The sequence below is a fragment of the Lacerta agilis genome, chromosome 6 (assembly GCF_009819535.1).
Source record: "Lacerta agilis isolate rLacAgi1 chromosome 6, rLacAgi1.pri, whole genome shotgun sequence".
Lineage (NCBI taxonomy): Eukaryota > Metazoa > Chordata > Lepidosauria > Squamata > Lacertidae > Lacerta > Lacerta agilis.
Window position 1 is genome coordinate 59,252,048 of NC_046317.1, and position 23,303 is coordinate 59,275,350.

Sequence of the window (23,303 nt, forward strand, 5' to 3'; positions counted from 1 at the left end):
CTACCCAAAAGCAACCTGCCCAACTATACTGCTCCCCACTACCTGGGAGGGATCTAGATATGTTTGGATTAAGGTAGGAAAGCAAATGGGGGATTTTGAACAGGAAAATGAGTGGTAGGAAGCAGATAAGTTTGCTGCTACTTTACTCAAATAGTTTCCCCAGGCTGCTTTCCACTTTCAAAAATAATAATAATGCTGGGGCTTCATTATGCATATTTTAATATAGTGTTGCTGTTTGCCCTTGAAGTTCAATTTATCTCACTCTAGGAAAGATGTGAGCTGCGAATGTTTCTGACCTATTCACTCTGGTGTGGAACAAAATAGCAGCCTCCTCCCATTGGGTCCAGAGATATGGGAGGGATGAGAAACACTCCAGCAGCTCCCGTGCTGCTGAGGTAACATAAAATTCTCCTACTGTGGTTGCTTGAAGGCAAAGAGGACATCATCCTCAATTAACTAGGAAGCTTATGTGTAATGTGCACACCCAGCATAATTTGAAAACACTTTCCCACCACCGTTGCCAGAAGACAAGGTGGCCAACCAAGTGTTTGGGTGAGAAGGACAAGTGTGGCAGGCATGAGACTATTCATCCTGGGCAGCAGAAAAGACTAAGACTGGCTTTGCTCGGGGGAATGACAATCCCTCCCTTTCTCCATATGCCAAACCTTGCATTTTGTCATCGCAACAATCCTGTGGGATTGGTTAGGGTGAAAGAGGGTGACTGTCCCAGGGGAACTGTAGTGCAATTCTGTGCATGTTTACTCAAAAGTCACTGTGTTCAGTCACTGGTACGTGTGTTTAGGATTGCAGCTGTAGTAAATAAGCTACACAAATAAATAAGCCCTGTACCCCACAGCTTTCCCTTGGAAAACCCGCTCTTTAGCAATGAATCGGACCAAATCAATGGAAAACAAGATTGCCATTTGTTCCAATGTGGTGCTAAAGAGCAGGTTTCTGTGAGGGAAAGTGATAATGGAAGAATGGATAATCTGTAAGCAGATGGTGCTACCAGGCAGTGCCACCGCCTGTAAGTAAGAAGGCCGGCAATTGAGCGCTGGCTGAGGGCAAACTGAAGTTGGTGGAGCAGTGCCCCATTCACTCTAATGGACCACTCCGCACTGGTTTCAGGCAGATGTTATTCTTGTGAGCATGTATCTGGAACACCACAAAGATTAAAATAGTGGCAAAAGGAAGAGAAAATCCCACAGAGACATATTTGATGCATCTCTCCTCAGACTCACCCTTCCAGAAGATGCTTTTCTTTACAAAGAATGGCCATGTAACCTCATTTCATTCATTTTTATGTAATGTGCAGTTAGGCTCTTCAGCATTGGGTTAAAGAGATAAATGAGCCTAAAAAATGAAGCATGTGAGCCCAAGCCCATGTCTTCAGCTATGTACAGTGGTACCTCGGGTTAAGAACTTAATTCGTTCTGGAGGTCCGTTCTTAACCTGAAACTGTTCTTAACCTGAAGCACCACTTTAAGCTAATGGGGCCTCCTACTGCCACTGCGCTGCCAGAGCACAATTTCTGTTCTTATCCTGAAGCAAAGTTCTTAACCTGAAGCGTTATTTCTGGGTTAGTGGAGTATGTAACCTGAAGTGTATGTAACCTGAGGTACCACGGTATAAATCTGAAACTTTCAAAGCCCCAGCCCTTTCTTTAGACAGACATTGAGAGCTGTGCAATTCTGTCTCGGAAAGGAATGAGGGTTTGTCCAGCTACCATGGATGTAGGTATGAGTCAATATTTGAACTGGCTTAAGAACTGTGTACACCCAGCATTGGATGGAAGCCCATCCATATTCCTTTGCTTTGAAAATAACCCCCTGTAAAACTAAAACTTCCTTGCCACGCCCTGTATTGAACTTGGCATGTGTCTTGCGCATTCCAAGTCTCGCACATGTCTCACACAGGAAGCTTTTTTTCATATTTTTGTGAGAAATGTATTGTGTTCCAAGCAATGTTTGCTGGAGCATGTCTTAGCCAGCATCCGTAGCTGCAGATTTGCACAGGGCCAGTCTGCTTCTCTTGGGTCCCCTTGTGCATATCAGTTTGGCTCATCTGTGCTCTGCCATCTCATATGCCTGTCCCATCCCCCACAGCGTCAACCTCTGCTCTGTAAATCAGATGAGGTGAAACCTGCTGACACACTGATTATTATTTAAAAATAAAATAAAATTGGAAGCAACCACAACATCCTACTAGTCGTTTGAAAATTTACTTGGGTTCTTTTCACTGTCACTTTTGTGCCCTTTTAATATTGTTTTTAATAAAGCTTTTAATTGGGACTATTTTTTATAATTTCATTTTAAACTTTTTAATCAATTGCCTTTGAGCCTTTCTGTTGAAGAGTACCCTAGGTATAAATAAGTAACAAAATTAAGAACAACCCCTTGTCCCACTTTTTGCATATATCCAGAGTTTCTCCTTCCACCACTTTGCTCCAGTTGAAGGAAGAAGAGTATATGTAGGAGGAAGCAATGATATAAAAACTAGATTGGAACTTGCCAGATTCTGTTTGCAAAAAGAAATAAGAGAAGGTAGTTACTTGCATTAACAATTACGTAAAATAAGGTGGGTAGCCGTGTTGGTCTGCCATAGTCAAAACAAAATCGAAAATTCTTTCTAGTAGCACCTTAGAGACCAACTGAGTTTGTTCCTGGTATGAGCTTCTTCGCATCTGAAGAAGTGTGCATGCACACGAAAGCTCATACCAGGAACAAACTCAGTTGGTCTCTAAGGTGCTACTAGAAAGAATTTTCGATTTTGTAAAATAAGGTGGGAAGAATGATGCAGCAATAAGCCTAAGCCGTAAAACGTTTAAAAACATTAAAAACAATGGAGCTAAAAACCATAAAAACTTAACTAAAAGCTGGAGGGTTTGATTAATGCTGCCATCTTGTTTCTCCTTCCAGTTACTTGCATTAACAATCTGGAAGCAGGAGGCCTCATGGGTCTGCTTAGTTCAGTATTGCCTTCCATGGCTAGTGCGACGAACCTCCACTTCACACTCTCTCCTCTGTTACTAAGTGAATTTCTAATCAGGTGTTCTGGGTCAAATTTCAATCCACCCCACCTGTCCCTCTGAGGTCCGTCTGTGATGTCAATCCCCTTTTATTTATAATCTGGGAATCTCTTAGTAACGGGAGTTTTCCTGTCCAGCGGCCGTGGCCGGTTATATCCTCTGCTCTGGGCTTCAGGGGTTAAACTCTTCTTTGCCTACAGTTCGGGGTCTCTCTTTCATTAGATCCCTCACTATATCAGTTAGCTAAGCCCTCTTAGCAACTCTGTGGCAATTCCAGGATTTCCTCCCGCTAGCCCCTCCTGAGGGAACTCCAAGACACAAACTATCACCCTGCAGGTCAGTTTTGTCCTTTCCCTGAGTTCACCTCCTCATGAGCATACATAGCTCGCTGGACCAAATGAACGACGATATTTTCTTAGCTCAACAATAAGAAGTCTTTACCCGGTATTTCTTTCAGAACATAACGGTTTCAGTAATGGTTTATAAGCTTAGTTTCATAACAGGGTAAACTCTTTCTTTCAGCATCATATGCACATCTTCAATGTATCCTAACCTACCCTAACCTACCCACCACTATCCTGGCCCCACGCCCTCCTTCTTCCAGTCACCACTCCCTCTCTCTAACGGCTGCTCCCTCCTTTTAAAGAGCGGAATGTCCCGCCTCCCATGGGATATCTGCCACTCAAACTGGGGTGCCCATTAACTCATAAAACACCATGGGTTTCTGAAAATCCCTTAACTTAGATCCGATTCGTTACAGCTAGCAGCAGTTCTTCTGTGTTTCAGGGAGGGGACATTCCCAGCTCTAGCTGAGTGAGGTTTTCTGCATGCAGGGCATGTTTTCTACCACCCCTGATAATTTGGCTCTTCCCCTTTAGGGTGGTGATGGCCAAACAGTAGAAGCAACCAAAAAGATGGGTTTCAATGGCACCAGTGAAACAATGTGTGATCCAAGAATTGTGGCCTAGCATCCTTGAGTGCATGCCTTGGGTTGTATGCCACAGTCACATGGAACAGCAAAATGTCTTTAGGCCTGTCTTTACACTTACATTTGTGGACCACATGTTTGTATTGCTGATTTCTGTCTCATTTTCCTTTACAAAATGGCCTGAAGCACCTATGAATATTGCCTCTAAAACTTCATTCAGCAGTGAAAGTTACACACTCTCAATAATAGTAAAACAAGACATCCAGTTCAAAAGACATCCCAAAGACACAATGGAATAAATATGTATCACTGCCCACCAAAATGGCAGGTGGAGATGGAGTTAGGCAGGCAACATTTGGACAAGGGGAAGATTCTGCTGTCTTGGTACCATGACAGAACGGGCCCTGCCTCTTTTACACTGCCACCATGCTTCCACGGAAAGAGGGGATTCAGAGAATGCCTTTGATGGTTCATATGTGACAATGAGGGTCTTGTCTTATCCCAGTCCAAGGTGTATTCTACTCCTGAACAACCATCACATAGCTTTTCAGTATTGCTATTAAACTTGTCCCACAGCGGATGGTTAATGCATTGAATTGCTCATGATTTATATTCTCCAAGCTTGAAAAGCTGGTTTTAAGTCGCCCTGCGTTGTGAAAGTGACTCTTGATGATTCAGATAAATGTAAGGGTAAGGCTGTTCCTGCTACTACTGCTGACTCTTTATTCCACAGCACTCTCTAAAATATGAAGGTGACAAAGGGCTTACAAGACATACCCATGAGGAAATGACCGAATGATAAAGGAGGTGTATTTCTCAGTGGACCGTAGAGAGCAGCTCAATGCCAGGGATCATACATTTCAGTTGAATTACCTAAAACCCAAATATATATATATATATATATATATTTAAGTGTTTCATGGTGATCGCTTGCTCTGTTGTTGCTGGGTGGGTCTTCCTTCCTTTCGCACTTCCAGACTGTTGGGATTTTTGGTTGGGATTGAGTTTCATCATGGAAGGAAGGTGGACTAAATTAATAAAACAAATAAAAGCACTCTTAATATGCAGTGAACATCCTTCCTTGGCACAGCCCACAATGTTTTAATGGAGCCAAGTTTAACTGTTCCCATTGCGGGGGGGGGGGGGGACACACCCATCAAACAAATCTCAACCTTGGCCTGGAATAATGCTTGTTAAATATTAGCAGAATCTCTTTAAGGTTAGCTTGAGAATTCGAAGTATTTGTGTGTTCAAATGTGTGTGCATGTGCAACACTTGGAATTGTGAAATCAAGGGTCATATTTCACAGTACAATCAACAACCTTTTGCATGGGCCTGCAGGTTATTTTTCAGCAAACTTTTATTTATTGTACTGTTGCGGACTTGCGGTTTATATCATAACTTTCCTGTACTTTGGAGTGAAAAGAAGCTTGATTCCTGAATAGTCAAGAGTTGTTTTTTGTTGGTTTTTTTTTTCATTTTAAAGAGAAATCCAAGGAATACTTCAGAGCTATGGTGGTTTGGATTAAAGTGGCATCTATTGTTTAGAATAACAGCATTAGTTCTTGCAGCATCTTAAAGACAAATAAATATATTGAAGCATAAACATTCATGGGCCAGAGGCCACTTTGTCAGGTGTATGTTGATCTCTATAATGCTGGATAGAGACAATGTGATATTCTAAAATAAAAGTTAGCCCTTTGAAATAGTGCACATGCGACATCTGTGCTTAATCCAAACAGCTTTGTCATGTTTCTAGTCCTCATGGTTGCTGAAATTAGAAATGTAGTAGAATTATACACGTGCAAAGCAACAATTCCCAAATACAGGCATAATTTTATAGCATAAAAAGGAATCCAGATAGAAGGTCCTAGTGTAATAATATATAACAAAGGAGAAGAGACTAAAGCATGGGTGCCAGCAGAATTTATTTCATTTCAATGCTATAAACAATCAATCATAACTAGCATCATAGCATGTCTACTATTTCTGGTATATTTGGTGACTGAACAGCATTGAGACCTGGGTAGACCTGGCCTCTGAGAAACATGTATTTCAGGTCTATCTTCTTTCTTGTTTCTCAACAGTTAGACATGCTATCCATCTATGAGTCTATCTGACATCCAGATGATGTCTTTCCATTCACAGCTGAAACTCAGTTCTTTTCCTCATTCCCTTCAGCCCTTCCAGCCCTTAATTAATTGTCCAGTTAAATAGTTTTTTTTTTTTAAAAAAAATGTTTACAAACTCAATGATGGGAAATCTCTCTCTTTTTTTTACATTTCATTTGGCATGAAATAAGACTTAGATTACAAATATTGTGCCTTTCCTGCTACCTTCTGCTTTGGAACGGAAACACAACCTTCCAATCACAGCTTCTTTTATCATTTTCAATGCATTATTATTCTTATTAAAATCTATACCTCACCTTTTTCCTCTAAGGAGCTCAAGGTGGCTTCTCCCCATTTTATCCTCACAACAGCCCTGTAAGGTAGGACTTGAACCCTGGTCGCCCAGGCCCCAGTGGCTTACGCTAACCACCACATTGATTCTCTTCAGTGAGCAAGCACTTCAACCCATAAGGTGTCAACTAGAGCAAAGGGCTGGCTGATGCTGTACTTCTTAATTTCAGTGGTGCCACACTCACCACACTGAACAGTGTGTGTGCGCGTGTGTGTGTGTTCGCACTGCAGCAGCCAGCATAATAGAGATCATCAGCATCCCCATGTCGGTGTGAGATGTTCCAATTTGGTGTGTCTGACATTTGCAAACAACTTTACATGAGAATTGACTGTTTGGGACCACTGGAAAGGAAAAGGCAATTGAAACCAGAAGCAGGAAATGTGGTGTTGGTTTTGGGGTGAGAATAGAAGAGGATCAAAACATCATTGGGCACTCAGTTGAGAGGCGTACCTTAAACAATCAACTCTGCTAACAGCTCCAGACTCTTCCCAACTCTGAAGCCAGAGGCATTTCAGAGCTGCAGGATTTCCTTAAAGTAGGGAAGTAATGCTTCTCAAGCCCTCTAGTCGCTGCTAGCTGAACCCAATCCTGCTATTCGTGTTCCTCTGTCCCTAAAAAATGTATAGCATGGGCCTAAGCAGGTTAGACATGCGGGTGAGACAGGTTTGGAGATGTGTGCCCAGTGAATCAACTTTAGGCTTAATAATAGTTTCAGGTACATGAATACAGAAATGATAGGTAGCGTTAAAATATAGTGAAAGACAGAGGGTTGGCTTTGGTCTGTGACAGGCATATGGGAAATGAGGGCAAAAGCTAAAGTTGGTTTGAAAGATTTGTAAGAAGAGGTGATTTCAGGATAGGGTGATTCCACAGCACAGAGCAGGGCAATGAGCATGAGGAATTGTGTGCACATTTTCGTAACACCTAAGACATTGAAACTACTAACTTTTAAAAAATGATTAAACAAATGAAGGTTTTCGAGTTTTATTTACAAAACTAGTAAAGTTTACAAATATGCACATTTTCATAGCATGCAATTAACACTGTGAAATTCAGACTACCAGAATAGTTTTAAAAACAAAACTTGCAACAATTTATTACTGGTAAATGTTTTCATTCTGCTTCCACATTATTCTCCAGCCACTCTGGGCAGCTTCCAACAGAATATTAAAATGCAATAGTCTATTAAACATTAAACGCTTCCCTAAACAGAGCTGACTTCAAATGTCTTCTAAAAGTCTGGTAGTTGTTTTTCTCTTTGACATCTGGTGGGAGGGCGTTCCACAGGGCGGGTGGATGTGAGGGCGATCTGGCTGCGACATCTGTCACCCCATTGATCACCAGGGTTGATTCGGGTGGCACTACCGAGAAGGCCCTCTGCCTGGTTCCCTGTAACTTGGCTTCTCGCAGTGAGGGAGCCGCCAGAAGGCCCTTAGCACTGGACCTCAGTGTCCAGGCAGAACGATGGGGGTGGAGACGCTCCTTCAGGTATACTGGACCAAGGCGGTTTGAATTGTGCTCGGAAACGTACATTTGTAATGCCAGAAGATGATAGACAGACAGACTCTGGTTTGCTTTGAAACTGAAGCCTGTTGTTTGCCATGTGCTTAAATCTCTGGATGTTTCTGCCTTCCACCACTTCTTGTTTATGGTCTTTGAAGTCTGTTTTTCCAACCTTTTTCAGAATGCTCAGGAGTCTCATGGAGTGGCTGTGCCAACGCCATCAGTACCAGAAGGCTTTGAGGAAAAGCCAGCTCTAGGTAAGATGACAGTTGTTAACCCAACAACTCCTGCTTTGCACATGTACACCATTCAAATCAACTTGTCCCAGACCTTTGTACTGATGATCTTTTGATGTCACTATTGACTTCCTTGCAACGGCAGCAAAATGACACACGCTGTGGTACCGCACAGTCATAGGGACACAGCAGCTGGAGTCAGGTGATTGGTCCACCTACCTCAGTGTTATTGTCAACAAAGACTTGCAGTGGCTTTGCAGGATTTCAAGCAGGGTTCTCTCTCAGCCCTACCTGGAGATAGTGGGGATTGAACCTGCAAAGCAAATGAGATACCAAAACAATAATGAACATTTTAATGTGGCATCCTATTATGTTTTAAAGCAGGCAATTTTTAATGATCAGTTAAAAACAAATCACAAAGCACTTTACATTTATTTTAAAATATTCACCATTAGTTCACCATTAGTTCAGTAGTTTCTGTTAGAACATGTTCTAGCTTGAGAACATGCTTGAGAACTTATAGAAATCTATGATGAACCTAAGTCCGACTCAGAGTAGACTCTCTGAAAGCAATGGACTTAAGTTACTCATGATGACTAACTTTCATCCATTTGTTTCCATAGGCCTACCTGGTGTATCACTTGGTTGGATATCACCCAAAATATTTAGCGTTGCTAACAGGAAGACAGCTTGGCACCGAGTTCAGGGCAGCTATCATAAAGCTGAATCAACCTCTTCAAGAGCACGTTCAGCTAGTTTCTGCAGTCAGGCAGCCATGGCAATTATCAGACATATTTAAAAATATAAAGTTACTTCCCTGTTAATAAGTCAGTCTTGTTTGCTACAGCCCCATATTCACTAGGAAACTGGAAAGTATTTGTCCTGCTTGTTTTGATATCAACCCAGCAAAAGGTTGCCAGTCTTGCAGGCTCCAGTATCTGTTCCTGCATTGGGAGGAACATTTCCTGGACACCAGCTGCGTGGAGTGCTGAATGAAGTTTCACATAGCAGCTATTAGAAAAAAAACCATTAGATTCCCATCAAGATTGCTTTGCTGGTTGTTCTAGAAAATCCAAACGTAGGTGTTACAGTGGTAGATAAATGTTTCTGTTGGGTCACCACCCAGCCTACACGAGTGGTATGTTGGGGGCTATTTAAACCAGAGCATTAACAGATAGGTGCCAGAAAAGGAGCCAATCCCTCACCTGTGCCAGTCACCCTAAAATTGAAGCAGTGATGATTCAAATTGGAAGGTGATCCAGCACCGAAAGCAAACGAGCTGGGAAGAAGCAGTTTCAGGAGAAAACTGGCCATTCAAATGACTCCTGTGTTTCCATAATGTGTGGTTTTGCTCTGTAGCTCTAAACCAGATGTGACTTGCTCAATGCAAATTTGCATTTAATGTGCAGGTTTTTAAAACTGCAGAAGATAGCATCAGCCGGGGAAGGGTACTCCAATGTGGGAATTCTTTCCACCCACAAAGCAAACAGCATATTCGTTGGAAGGATTTTCCTCAAAACTGCAGCAGGGGAGGATAGACTTAAACTTCCTCACCTCACCTTTTGCAATCCCAATAATTCTCTGCTCCCGCCCCTTACAGCTTATCTTGTTTTCATTTGTAAAAACCTGCTCAATTAGATGTAAATGTCCATTTAATGAACTACATCTTGTTTGGCCTTTACTTTGCCACAACAAAAGAAACAAGGCAGCTATCTAATCATCTGGGAGGTTGCATAGCTCAGTTGGTTACAGTGTGGTGCTGATAATAACACCATGGCTGCAGGTTTAATCCTCATATGGGGCAGCTGCATATTCCTGCGTTGCAAGGGGTTGGACTAGATGATCCTCAGGGTCACTTCCAACTCTGTGATTCTATGATTTTTTGATCCAGATGATTGAGCTCACTCCAATTACCTGCATAGACCTCCTTCACATGCACAGGAGATTCTGAACCACATGTGAGCACACATGGGTCTCCGGAATGAGACAAAAATTGCTGTGTGGTTGCCATGTTACTGATAAAGTTTTCCTTTTGCATCCTCAATTTGTATCAGTTTAAGAATCTGAAAGAGTTTCTGAAAACTGATAAAAGCTATTTAGTTAGAAAAAACTGTCAGGGACCGAAGCAGTCTTCTCAATTTCATGGAATTCCAAAACTTATCCAATGCACTACATCAGCACAAGAATTTCCACTTGCGTAACAGAACTCAGCCCACTCTCCTCTCCCTGCCCACACACTGCACCAGGGGTGCCAACTTGAACAGAATATTGTGGGGGCCCAGGTAAACCTCACCCCACATAATCACATAACGCAGTGTACACGCACCATTTGAATGGGAATGCTCATCAACTTTGTATGGGGCCCAACCCCCTGAAATATTTTATTGTGGGGGCCGAAGCTCCCACAACTCCTAGGAGTTGGCTCCTATACCCTGCACCTTCCCCAAATATGCTCCAAAGGGTTGGGGGACTCCCCCCTTCCACCCAGGGTGGGGGGTGGGGAAGGGAGATCCAGTATGCAATTGCCAATCCTTGAGCTGACAGAATGAACGCTCACTCTGCCGATTGTGGGGAACCTTTGTGGGACCATAGAATCATAGAGTTGGAAGAGACCACAAGGGCCATCCAGTCCAACCCCCTGCCAAGCAGGAAACACCATCAAAGCATTCCTGACAGATGGCTGTCAAGCCTCTGCTTAAAGACCTCCAAAGAAGGAGACTCCACCACACTCCTTGGTAGCAAATTCCACTGCAGTACCCCCACGTGCAGTACCCCCAAGCCACGTGAGACTTGCCAGCTGGTTGTGCTGGCCCGCCTTCCTGATGTCGCAGTCGTTGGGGGTTCCCGCCAAACCCCGGTTCAAATAATCCAATCAGCTGCTTTGGTGGAGGCGGGGCCAGCTGAGCAGACCGCAAGTGAGCAGGCTTCACTCCTCTCCACTCGAGGTGAATAAAAGAGGGGCGGACAGAATGTGTTAGTTGGAATGGAAGTATGGAAGAAAACCAAAAGTAGAAACTATTATGAATGGACTTGTATGATGTTAAGTCTGTTTCTTCACTTTTTAGTGAAAGAGGGCCATTTTTATTATTATTACCCCTGTCTACCCATCTTATTAAAAAGTTTCTCACCATTGCCTAACAGAAAATGTTTGCCTGCCTTAATGTTGACTAAAATGAGAGGCCACCTTAACACCATTGTATGTGTTGTTTTCTCCCCAGGACTAGCTTCTCAGATGAATGGCAATTACAGAAAGTACAATTCAGTTCTTGATCTAAGGCCCAAGGCATTTGAGGAAAACTACTTGGATGATGAATACATTCCACCACCACCACCTGTTCCTCCTCCTCCACCACCACCAATGGTTGACCTACCACCACCTCCCATGGAAGTTCCACCTCCACCTCCCATGGAAGCTCCACCTCCACCTTCTGTGGAACCCCCACCCCCACCAATGGTGCCTCCACCCCCGCCACCTCTTCCAGCTCCATCTCCTTCAGCCCTGGCTCCACCTTCATTCTCTTATTCCAATTTGTCTTCCCCCAGTACTCCATCCCCACCAGACTTCATTCCTCCCACTCCTCCGCCTCTGGCTTTTAGGGATGGCAAAGCCCCTCATATGCCTCCCATTTCACCAGCACTTCACACCCCACCATTCTCCAATGGTGTGTCCAAATGGAAATCTGAGACTGTTCTGAACCTGAGGCAGCCCGAAACCATTTCCCCCAATCCAAACCTTGCTTCTCCAAGCACTCCCACCCATAAGGTGTCACTATTGCCACAATCCGGCCCAGAGCCTCACCTTACCTTTCCGAGGTCATTAAAAGTACCTCCCCCGACTCCCATGAGAACATCCTCTATATCCTCAGCAGAAAAAGAATCCAGTCCAAGAGATGAGCAGCTCCCCAAGTTGACTCCTCATAGCCGACCTGCCCTACCATCTAACTTTACTGTACGAAGTGCAGCCATGGTTCACCCGGAGGGAGAAGTTGCAGGGAAAGCCACTGTGGAAAAGCCTTCCCTGTTAACCACAGAGGCTGGAAGTTCAAAACAGACATCAGATTCTAATGGCTCCTCTGCCTCCCCGCTGAAGCATGAGGCGCCACCAGGCAAAGAAACAGATTCTTCGGACTGGGCATCCTCTGATGATGAAGACTGGAAGGAACGCAGCAACCTGGACAAGCTAAAGCATGAATTGTCTGCCCTGCTGTCCTCTTCATGCAGAAAGGAAGACAGGCCACTAGACAGAACTGTATCTCCCAAGACTACAGCCAACGTTACCAATAGCAACCAAGTTGTTCCAGATGAACCAAAACAAGCTAGGCCTGCTGTGACAAGCCCCAAATCACCAGCGGTTACAGAAAGTGAAAGGAAAGGAATCAGGCCTGCTAATACGCCTTCCATGGGCAAAACCTCTCCCAGTGATGCTTCCTCAACACTAGACAACAAATCCACCACTGCAAACAGCGTTTTGAAATTCAAAGATGAACTGGAAGCCTTGTTGTCACCGACCAAGGATGGGGGGCCACCTTTGGCTTTTGCAAACCTAAGACGTAATCCAGAACCAAAGAAGCAAGTTACTCTTCAGTTTGGTGGCAGCCAGACCAATAGTGGCGAGCCCAGGCTTCCAAAACCCACAGCAAGTCCGAATACACCAACGTCGGAAGTGACAGAGAAAGAGCCTAAGATTCCTAGCACTTCTGCTGGTCACTTGGCACCTGACAACACTTGTAAACCCCCAGCCCCTCCTATGAAACCAAAAAATGAACTCTTGGTTCCATCTGCGCCTTCACCAGCCTCGTCTGGCACGGCCTCACCTCTACTAACTGCATCTCCTAACATGGATTTCTCTCTTTTCCAATACAAGATGCATAGGACGAGGTTCGGTTCCATTGACAGCCTGGCCTCTGCGAGTTCTTCCCAAACGACAGAAGATGGAACCACCAGCACAAATAATAATGAAAACCAAAGAGGCTCAGCTGAGCGCAGGCCCTCAGAGACATCCACAACCTCTTGGAAGACAGAGAAAATGAATAGTGAAGTTTTGGTTCACCCTGTTACAGGAGAAAAAGTAGAGAGGGGATCCCCAATGGCTCTCCTCTTAGCTGCACAACAGAGGGCCCAAAGAGGTAGGTCTTCTGCGTCAGCCTCCCGACAGAACAGCTATTTGTCAGAGAGGCCCCAGTTCAAGTTATCAGAGAAATTGCACAGCAACAGCCAGTCAGAGACTGGGTCACCCACTATTTACTACAGTGACTCCAAGCCCAACTCTGTCATGATTGTACCAAAGTCTCCTCAAAAGGAATCACTTGCAGCCTCCGAAAACAAGCAGTGTAATGGAGCAGGTATACCTGACAGCAGCACCTTGGGCTTGTCAGAGGGGCAGAGGGGTCAGAAGCCTCAGACATTTTCCAGTGCCTCAGAACAATGTGGGAATGCACAGAAGGTCAAGGAGATGAATGTCTCCCAGAATCTTCCCTCATCAAACAGGCATGGGACTTCTATGTTAGTTCAAGGCCTCCTAAGTCACAGCAGGCAGGAAGCTCCCTTGCACTCTCTCACAGCACCCCAAAACCACGCCAAAGACAACAACGATGAGGTGGAAGAGGGTTTTGATTATGAGATCATTCCCCCTCCACCTGAGTTCAGCAATGATGCCCAAGTGGTCCCAGACAATTCTTCAAAAGGGGATGAGAACCACAAAGCCCTTAATATCCCAGGTGGCAACCAGGCCTCAAATAAGCAACTTAATTCCAACCCTTCAAGCTATAACTACAGTAACAGTTATTCCCTGACATCCAAATCAATTCTGGAGAACAGCATGAGGCCCAGTGGATACAGCCACCATTACCCAGGTGGGAGCTACTCCTCTAGCTACCTCAGTTCCTATGACAACAGCCGTCCTCTGATCAAGAAGCGCCTCTATGTGACAGAGACGGATGGGTCGTATAGCCGGCCCACCATGTCTTCTCGCAGCATGAGCACACCCACCTCCTCCTATGGCCACAGTACAATGTCATACAACTCTCAGGCCGCGGAAGGGATGCGCCGGGCTAACTCCACTCACAGGAATGGTCCAAACAGCGCACAAGGGCGAAGGGTGTCCCTGGAATTACCCGGGAAGATGGTGACTTACAGTAATGCTGCCAGTGAAGCCATGTATAAAGGCCAGAACGGAGAGTACGCTACCAACACAGCAGCCGCTGGCAGGTATGTTCCACTTGCCATAAATGCAGGAATTGTGATGTGATCTGGGAGCTTCAAGGAAAGTGTTGCTGGCAAGGTGTAGGCATGTAGGCGACAACTATAAAATCCTGCAGTGCGCACTGTCTAGTGTGGGGGTGGGAAAACATTTTTCAAGCCAGGGGCTTCATTCACTTGCAGTGGGCAACCTTCCAGGGACAGCCTGCCAGTAGTGGCTGGGGGCAAGGGATATGACTCTTAAGTTTGTACAGTTGGCTACACTCCAGCCATGCAAAACTTAGAAGTGCTTATGTATGGCTCTCTGGACCTGAGGCTCTCAACCCTTCACCTAGTATATCCAGTCCTTTCGTCCTCTCTAGAGAAGAGTAGAAAATCTGTGACGGGCCATTTTTTATCACAACATTCTTCTCAGTACCCCACATATTTTGCTGCAATTCACAGCACAGCAATTGGAGTCCTAGTTCCATACCCTCCAACGGTCCAGTGATCAAAATCGGGACGCACATCTTTTTGTGCTGCGCTCTTACGGGAGCCAGCTGACTCGTGCAGAAGTGCAGCACCACTGCAAGCGCCAGCTCAACCTCTTTTCCGAGCTTGGCGGTGGCAGCACCGGAGCGCGGAAACAGGACATTCTGGGATCAAAGTAATCCTGGGGTGTCCCAGGAAAATCAGAACTCTTGAAGGGTATGTAGTCACAATACCAGATTTAGGTGAAGAGCAAGGAAAACTGCACATGTGAGGCACTTTCCTTCTTAAAATCAGCATGTCTGTTTGGCAAGGTTATTGGCTGCAAAGAAAACATTCAAAATACGTTGAGCTGGGGCTGAGCAAAAAATCATTTTCTTTCCCACCCCATATTGCTTCTCAGGACTTTGTATTATATTGTATGATTAATGATTTCCATTCATGTGGTGACCTTTTGTTCTCTCCCTTCCTTCTTCAGATCCTCTCATGGAAGTCAACAATATAGCGGAACTGCAAATACATTTACCGTCAGGCCTGGAGCACGACAACCCATTTCTTATTCATACCAAGGAGGTCTTCGATAAGGCACGTACAAGGAAGCTGTATCGCCTTGCACCAGCTTTGGCCAAGTTATAGGCCTCGTCCTAACTGCTTTGTTCTTTGATAGCTGTAAAATGAGGCACAAGAGCCTGTCCTAGACTGAAAGTAGTCCAAGTGTCCGCTTGTAAATAGACTGGTTGTAAGTTATTAGGGACAAGGTAAGAATGAGTTCTAAGGGCTTCTGTGCAAAATGGATAAGGGGGCAAGTTATGCCACATAGTCACTCAGCAACCTTTGCTTAAAGCATTTAAGTAATTACATAGACTTCCTAGTGACTTTTGCCAGCTTGGCCTGTAGAAGATTATATCTAGACTAGCAGTTTATGGAAGAAACTTTCAGCACCATCTTCTTTCTTGAGTGTGCACCTGACACTTCGAAGCAGCAAAGAAGGGATGGGTGCCTTTATCCTAGCGGGAGGCAAGGAACAGAAGAGGAATCTAGGCTGCGGAAAAGGAGAGCAGGAGCCAAGATTAAGAGGGGGAGTTAAATGGCAGTGGCCCCAATAGCTATGTGGGGCCAAAAATTGAAATCTGAAGAGCCTAGGGGTTGGAAGAAGACGGCATAGTTGTAGGGAAGGGGAAGAAGGGTTTAGAGGGATAAAGCAGAAGAAAGCAAATAGATGAGAGGGACTAGGAATACTTACTTTTTGTGGTAGCTGTGGCTTTAAGACAGGGATGGTCATGTTGGACTTCAGTTTCCATAATCTCTTACCATTATGGCTGAAGTTGATGGGAGTTGGAAGCCAACAACCTCTGGAAGGCCATTAGTTCTCTGTCCCTGCTTTAATAACTCCACAAAAAGAGAAAATTAAGCAGCTAGGATTCCCCCTCCCCCTCAATCACTTCATCTCCATGTCAGGTAAAGCCAAACGTACTGGATTTCCATTTGTCATGCAAGTACAAAAGACATAGGAACCCTGAGAGAAGTCTGCTAGCCTAGGAGGCATTGTCAGACCAAGGTGTTATTGAATCCATTGGAAATAATTGAGATTGCACCTTCTTCAGATAATTCTACAGGTCAATTTTTAGACTAGAAAGTTTAGCGTTTTGTATGACTCACCTCTAGAAACAAGAATGAGACTTCACAGCATTCACTAATACCCATACAATATAAATACAGAATATTAAGAGTATTGCTGTCACTTTAAAATGCAACTTGTTAATTGAATTTTGGGGAGAGGTTTTAATTAAGAAACTGCACCAGGATAAAATGAGTCGAAATGACATATTTGCCAGGATGCAGTCTGGAGATCCTGTTTGTCTCCTTAAAAGAACACAGTCACTGTGACCCCTGACCTGTGCCTCCATTGGTCCTTTCACCTTTGCCTTGCCTCCTGTGGTGGAAAACTAATCACAGCAAGCAACATGATATGGGCAGAAGGACAGAATGGGAGGCGTAAAGGCTGTTTCTTTCTTCTGCAGTCCCAATTTTTTTTTAAGGAAATTGGACCCATCTCCTTTGCAGGCTGAACATGTTACATACAAAGTAATAAACAATGTCAAAGTGGGCACCAAACAGTTTGGTTTTAAGGTGTGTGTGTTTTATCACTATGGGGCATTGTAGGTGCTGGCACCTATAAAAATTAAAGCAAAGTTATATATTGATGTATATCAAGGAAGCAATGCAGGTTTAAAGTTCGGCTCTGTAAATGTGAGCCTTGCAGCCTGATCCTTTGAGTAAATTTTATTGAGTCAATGAGATTTACTTCCAAAAAACTAAGTATGGGATTGTATTAACCCACCTTGGCTTGTTTGCCCATGTATGAGAGCTGTTCATTCTATGTGTTGAATTTGTTGGTCTGGTCTCTGTTTAATGGCTGACAAGTGTCATGTTTTTGTCAGTGATTATGTGATAAACCTGGATAGCTTATTCCTAAATTAGTCCCATAGTTGACACATGCAGCAGCAGCGATTTTCAAGGCTGCAAAAAACCAAAAACGCTCCACCTTGGGGGGGGGGGGAGTTATGTGAATTTTGCAAGAAAACTATTACATACCCAGTTATTATTATTTATTGAATTTACATCTTGCCCTTCCTCTTGAATAGATTTTCACACTTGTAGATAATATTGTAAACAATAAAATGTGCAGGGTGGCTAACTTATGACTATTGAATTCTGTGGCTCTATTCGAAGTCTGACTTAGCTGGATACCAGGCATATAAATCTTGCTGATTTGGCCTGAGAACAAATACTCTTTCCTATAAAGCCATGTAGAATCATAGAATCATCGAGTTGGAAGAGACCACAAGGGCCATCCAGTCCAACCCCCTCCCAAGCAGGAAACACCATCAAAGCATTCCTGACAGATGGCTGTCAAGCCTCTGCTTAAAGACCTCCAAAGAAGGAGACTCCACCACACTCCTTGGCAGCAAATTCCACTGTCGAACAGCTCTTACTGTCAGGAAGTTCTTCCTAATGTTTAGGTGGAATCTTCTTTCTTGTAGTTTGAATCCATTGCCCCGTGTCCGCTTCTCTGGAGCAGCAGAAAACAACCTTTCACCCTCCTCTATATGACATCCTTTTATATATTTGAACATGGCTATCAGATCACCCCTTAACCTTCTCTTCTCCAGGCTAAACATACCCAGCTCCCTAAGCCATTCCTCGGCTTTAGTCTCAGCTCAGGTCAATTTATTTTGTTGTTGTTGATGACATCCATCTGTCTCGGGAGACAATGGAAGAGTGATCCTTTGGGGACAAAGTCAAACTGTTAGAGTTACAGCACCTGCTGTGGCTGTAGAAACCAATGCAGGAGAGACATGTTTTGTTTCAGCTGGGGCAGATGAAGACATCCAGTTGTGCTGCTGCAGATGCACCTTGGTATTTCTTCTCTCTGCACTCCTCCCAGCCATCATTCCTCCTCTGGTCACTTCACTTTATTTAGGTGGCTGGTATTACTCTGTTCCCTAGTACTGCTTCATACATACAGCCACCAAATACCGGTACCTGTACCTTTGAGTCCTGTATTTTAAGGAACTTTAGCAAGACAGCTTGCCATGTCATGATGCTTGTTGTTGTTCAGTCATTCAGTCGTGTGCGACTCTTCGTGACCCCATGGACCAGAGCACGCCAGGCACGCCTATCTTTTACTGCCTCCCGCAGTTTGGTCATGATGCTACAGTTGCCTTATTCATGCATTACTGCCCTGCCCTGCCCCACCTCTTGTTCTCTGCACATGAACCCATAGGCTTGGATCCTAACATAAGTTAGCTTAAAATATGTTAACAGAAGGAAAGTTTCCCATCCTGTCCTTCCACATGCAGTGCCCTATTCACTCACACATGCCCAAATCCTCTCTGGAAGGTTGTTGGGGCCCTCCTGAACAATGTGAGATTAGTTGTGGGTGGGAATGAGGGGATGGGAAACTTTATTTCCTTGAGCTTCCTTTAAAAAGGGACCCCTGACTATTAGGTCCAGTCGCGGATGACTCTGGGGTTGCAGCGCTCATCGCGCTTTATTGGCCGAGGGAGCCTGCGTACAGCTTCCGGGTCATGTGGCCAGCACGACAAAGCTGCTTATGGCGAACCAGAGCAGCGCACAGAAACACGGTTTACCTTCCCGCCAGAGCGGTACCTATTTATCTACTTGCATTTTGACGTGCTTTCGAACTGCTAGGTGGGCAGGAGCTGGGACCGAGTAACGGGAGCTCACCCCGTTGCGGGGATTCAAACCACTGACCTTCTGATCGGCAAGCCCTAGGCTCCGTGGTTTTAACCCACAGCGCCACCCGCGTCCCATGAGTTTCCTTCAGTTAACTTATATCAAGCCCTGAACCATTATGTTTAGAAGCTGCAAAGCTCTCTCCATTATACACACAAGTCCCTCAAGTGTCTTCCAAACATTATAGCCCCCCCCCCAAAATGTACAGCAGTGTTGGGGAAATTTAACATAAAATGGTCTGCATGCATTGTTTGCCTGTATTATTGATTTGGAGACTGCCTTTTCCAGACATGCAATGTTCTAAATTAGTTGCTGCTAAGAGAATGTCCATATGAGATAGGGGAACAGTGTGGTGTAAACAAGCGACTTGTATATTCAGCCCTTATCGAGGATTTTTAAGTTCATTTCAGATTGCCAATACTTGTAAAAGATTGCCATACAAAGTTATAAAGCTGAAACAAGCTCGTGTAGTAGTTTGCCATCATAAGGCAATGTAAAGAACTGTAAAATAGATGTAAAACATGTAGAGAATAAATTGTATTATGGAAAAATAAAGCACTTTGAGACAAGCACAGGGTTGCCATACCTCTGGAGTTTCCCCAGACATATCCAGAATACTGCATTTGGCAGCGGTCCAGGCGGAAATCAGCTAAATGTCAGGAAATCCCCCCCCCTCTCAAAAAAAACCCAAACTCAACAACTTTGGAAAAAAGATCTCAACAACTTTTCTTTCTGGAATTTCACTGTTTGGAATATGGCAACCCTAGACAAGAATACTGAATGCACTTTTTTCCCTCCATATGCAGCATCTCCTCTTTAGTTCACAAACAGTGCAATCCTATACATGTTTACTCAGAAGTAAGTCTTGTGCGAGTTCAGTGGGGCTTGCTCCCAGGGAAGTGTGTATGGAATTGCATCCATACACTTTTCCAGATAATGTGTGTACATGTGTGGGAAATATGTATATGTAAATTACAATGCAATATCCTAGTGTCTTAAAATTAAGAATGATTCCTGACTATAGTCACTTAAAAAAACAATTTTACAATAAGTGTGTGTACTTGTAAAAGCCATAATGTGTTTATTTGCCATGTATTATATGAACAATCAAAAATAACTGGCTTTCTTTTTTCGATAGTGATAATATTCGATAAAAATGCAATAAACTCCCAACTACTTTTCTGCTCTGAGTAAAACGAGAATGCAGAAGTTACTGTTAGTGGCTCTAACCCACAGTGAGTTGTGCATGAACAAAGTTCATAGAAACAACTATGCAGAGTACTAAACAAGCTGTAATACTGGCAGCCGTCACATCTATGTTGGGCGCATTAATCCATGAAGTTGCATGATTCTGTGCATCATTACGCATGCTTCTCATGTGACAGTGTGAAAAGAGCACTGCATGATACAAATAGTTCATTGAAGAGCTTTGCATGGAAATAGAGAGCAATACCAATGCAAAATTAATACTCCCAACACTGAATATTTTGCCACCCCTCCTTCAAATTGTGTCGGTGTTTTATGAACCACAGAATTCAGGATCAAAGCCTGACCACTCTGTGGCATCCTATTGTTAACAGCACATGTCATCAATAAACTGTGTTTTCAGAAGGTGTTCCTCTTGGATAAGACAGCAGAGGATTCTAACCTACATATCCATATATTAAACATTTAAGTAGTACTGCCAAAGATTGGTACCCAATGTAACTGCTGTGGCAAAGAATATATTATAGTTATTTTTAAACATTAATGAACACCATAGGAATCAGTAACTGACCACTTGTAAATTATTGACAAAGCCTGTGAAGGGCTTCTGGTTTGCAGTACCTAGCATATGAGAAATATTGGAAGCTTCATTTGTGGAAGAACAAATGTAATTTTGACTGCTATTGTGTGAAAAGTCGCATTGACAAGAGGTGATTTTGAAATGATTGGTTTTCTTTTGCAGAATGACTTTCATCCTGTGAGGCAACAAATTGAAATAAAAAGCTGAACTCCAAAGCTTAATTTTAAAAGTCAAGCTCCAGGGAGAACATCCCTGGAAGCAAAGGAGAAATTGGATTTCTTCCAGAATCTGATGCCAGATGCCCCTGTCTCCATTGCTCTGGAATTTTTTGTGGTCATGGCCCTTTTTGGTACAGCCGAAAAAACGGTGCACTGGGGATGGTTTGCCGCTGCATTCGGCTCCACCCCCCCCGGCTCCTCTTGATGTCCTGCGTATGACTTCAGCTCCCCCAGTCACCCTCGCAAGCTGGCACATCTGGTCTTGGAATGACTAGGATAAAATATTGGCTCCCAAAGGATCCAACTCCTTCCTGGGCACCTAACAGCCCCCCAAACCCATAACAAATTTAAGCCAGCACAGGAGATTGTTTCAAATGGGAAGGAAAATACTTTTCTTGGGCAGGGACACTGATAAAAAAAGAGTGAAGATGGCAGGAGCACTCCTCCAGCCTCATTTCCAAACCTGCTTGGACAGGCGCTACTGCCTTTGGTCACCACTACACCCTACCATAGGATTGTACAGTAACTGTTCAGCTAATAAATAATAATAATAAAAGGTTGTCTTCAATTGGAACACCCAAAACCAAAGCAATGTATTAAACCAAATTCAGCAAAACTATATGCATCATTTCACTGCAGGTACTGCTTTGTATGCTGCAACATTACCAAGCCTTTGGATTAGAAGAAAATGCAACATAACCTAGTGGGGTGGGTTGTTTTTTTAAGATATGCATGGAATAAGGTGGCTTTTGTCAATGATTTTTTTTTTTTGCCAGAGCTTATTGGACTCAGACTTAGTGTGCACAAGATTTGCTTCAAAGAATTTGGCTTACAGCTCTAGCCTGCAGCCTTCCTCATTTTCATTCCAGAGAGCAGACAAAAATCTCCACATCATGCAGTGCAAGTACAGTACATGAAATGTACGTACAGCCTTGAAGTATTGCTTTCAGTTTTGTAAAAAGTGAAGCTATAATCCTTGCAGCTGTGCAGACATGCTTGTGGGAGAAGAATCATAAACTGGGAGGGGGCACATAAAACACTCTCATATTTTAAAAACAAAATAAAATAAAAAATTCCTTCCAGTAGCACCTTAGAGACCAACTAAGTTTGTTCTTGGTATGAGCTTTCGTGTGCATACTGGAAGGATTTTTTTTATTTTATTTTGTTTTGACTATGGCAGACCAACAAGGCTACCTACCTGTAACTGATATTTTAAGCAGCTTGGTCTACGAGCTGTGCTGGATCAGGCCAATGACGCATCTAGCCCAGCATCCTGTTCTCACACTGGCCAACTAGATGCCTCTAGGAACCTTGCGAACAGATGAGCACAAGAGTACAGCACTCTCCCTACTAGTGCTCCCCAGTAGCTGGTGTTCAGAGGCATACCACCGCCATGCCATGCTTGTTGCCATGCAGGTTTGCCCCCCCCCCAAAAGCCACCAGGTTCAAAAGTTGCTTAATTTCAGCTGCCTTCCTTTGCAAACGACTCAAAACGTTCCTGCCCCAAACATCCTATGAAGTCGCACACGGGAAAGGGGTGTGCAGTTTACCCTGAACAGGCCTAATTAGGTCCACAAATTAATGCTTCCTACCACTGCTTTAGATACCATCTCATTCTGGTAGTGTACACAAAATCTGCTTTTGTAGGCAGCTGGGGATAGGTTTTTGGCTTCCAGGTAGATGATCCATATTAATCCAGCCTCCACCTCCCTTGCTGTTGTCTTTAATATCAAGACCAGATGAGTCATCTTAAGTAGAGGTGCACATCTGATGGGGCAACATGAGCAGAAAAGCTTGTTCTGCTGCTTATGAAGACTCAAGCTATAAATAGAAAACACATGTCTTCAAAGCTGCCCATACGACTACTTTCAGCAAGCCCTAACAGGAGAGTCTTTTGAAATGGCGAATACTTGCATTAATCCTCTCAGAGGCACAAAACAAAACACTCCGAATCTTAAAAAACACCACAACCACCCTTGATTTTGTATAATGGGCATCTTAAGTGTACAAGTGTGTTCATGTCATTTTAAAATGGCAGCAAAGGCACCATAAGATCCCAGGAAGTTAGCAAGGAAAACAGGCAGAATTTGATCTAACATGTTTGGGAAGCAGCTTTTGGGATACTAAGCAGAGACTCAAACCTGACTCTTATCTGAAGCCTTGTGCCCAGAACACTATTGGATTCCATGCTCTGCTGAAAACAGTCTATTTAAAA

The 23,303-nt window shown here is 43.8% G+C and overlaps 1 protein-coding gene across 2 annotated transcripts in view; it reads left to right on the forward strand.

Moving 5' to 3' along the window:
* C6H6orf132 (chromosome 6 C6orf132 homolog) overlaps positions 1-21,187 on the forward strand; it is a 44,090-nt gene extending 22,903 nt beyond the window's left edge. The window contains exons 3-6 of one of the 2 annotated variants that reach the window (XM_033152939.1): positions 8,104-8,179; positions 11,377-14,365; positions 15,303-15,409; positions 21,033-21,187. In XM_033152939.1, coding sequence (XP_033008830.1) covers positions 8,104-8,179; positions 11,377-14,365; positions 15,303-15,408 — 3,171 coding nt within the window. In that variant the 3' untranslated portion in view covers position 15,409; positions 21,033-21,187. Of the gene's footprint in view, positions 1-8,103; positions 8,180-11,376; positions 14,366-15,302; positions 17,332-21,032 lie in introns of those variants that run through there. The other variant, XM_033152937.1, reaches the window with a different exon arrangement.
* Positions 21,188-23,303: the final 2,116 nt, after the last annotated feature.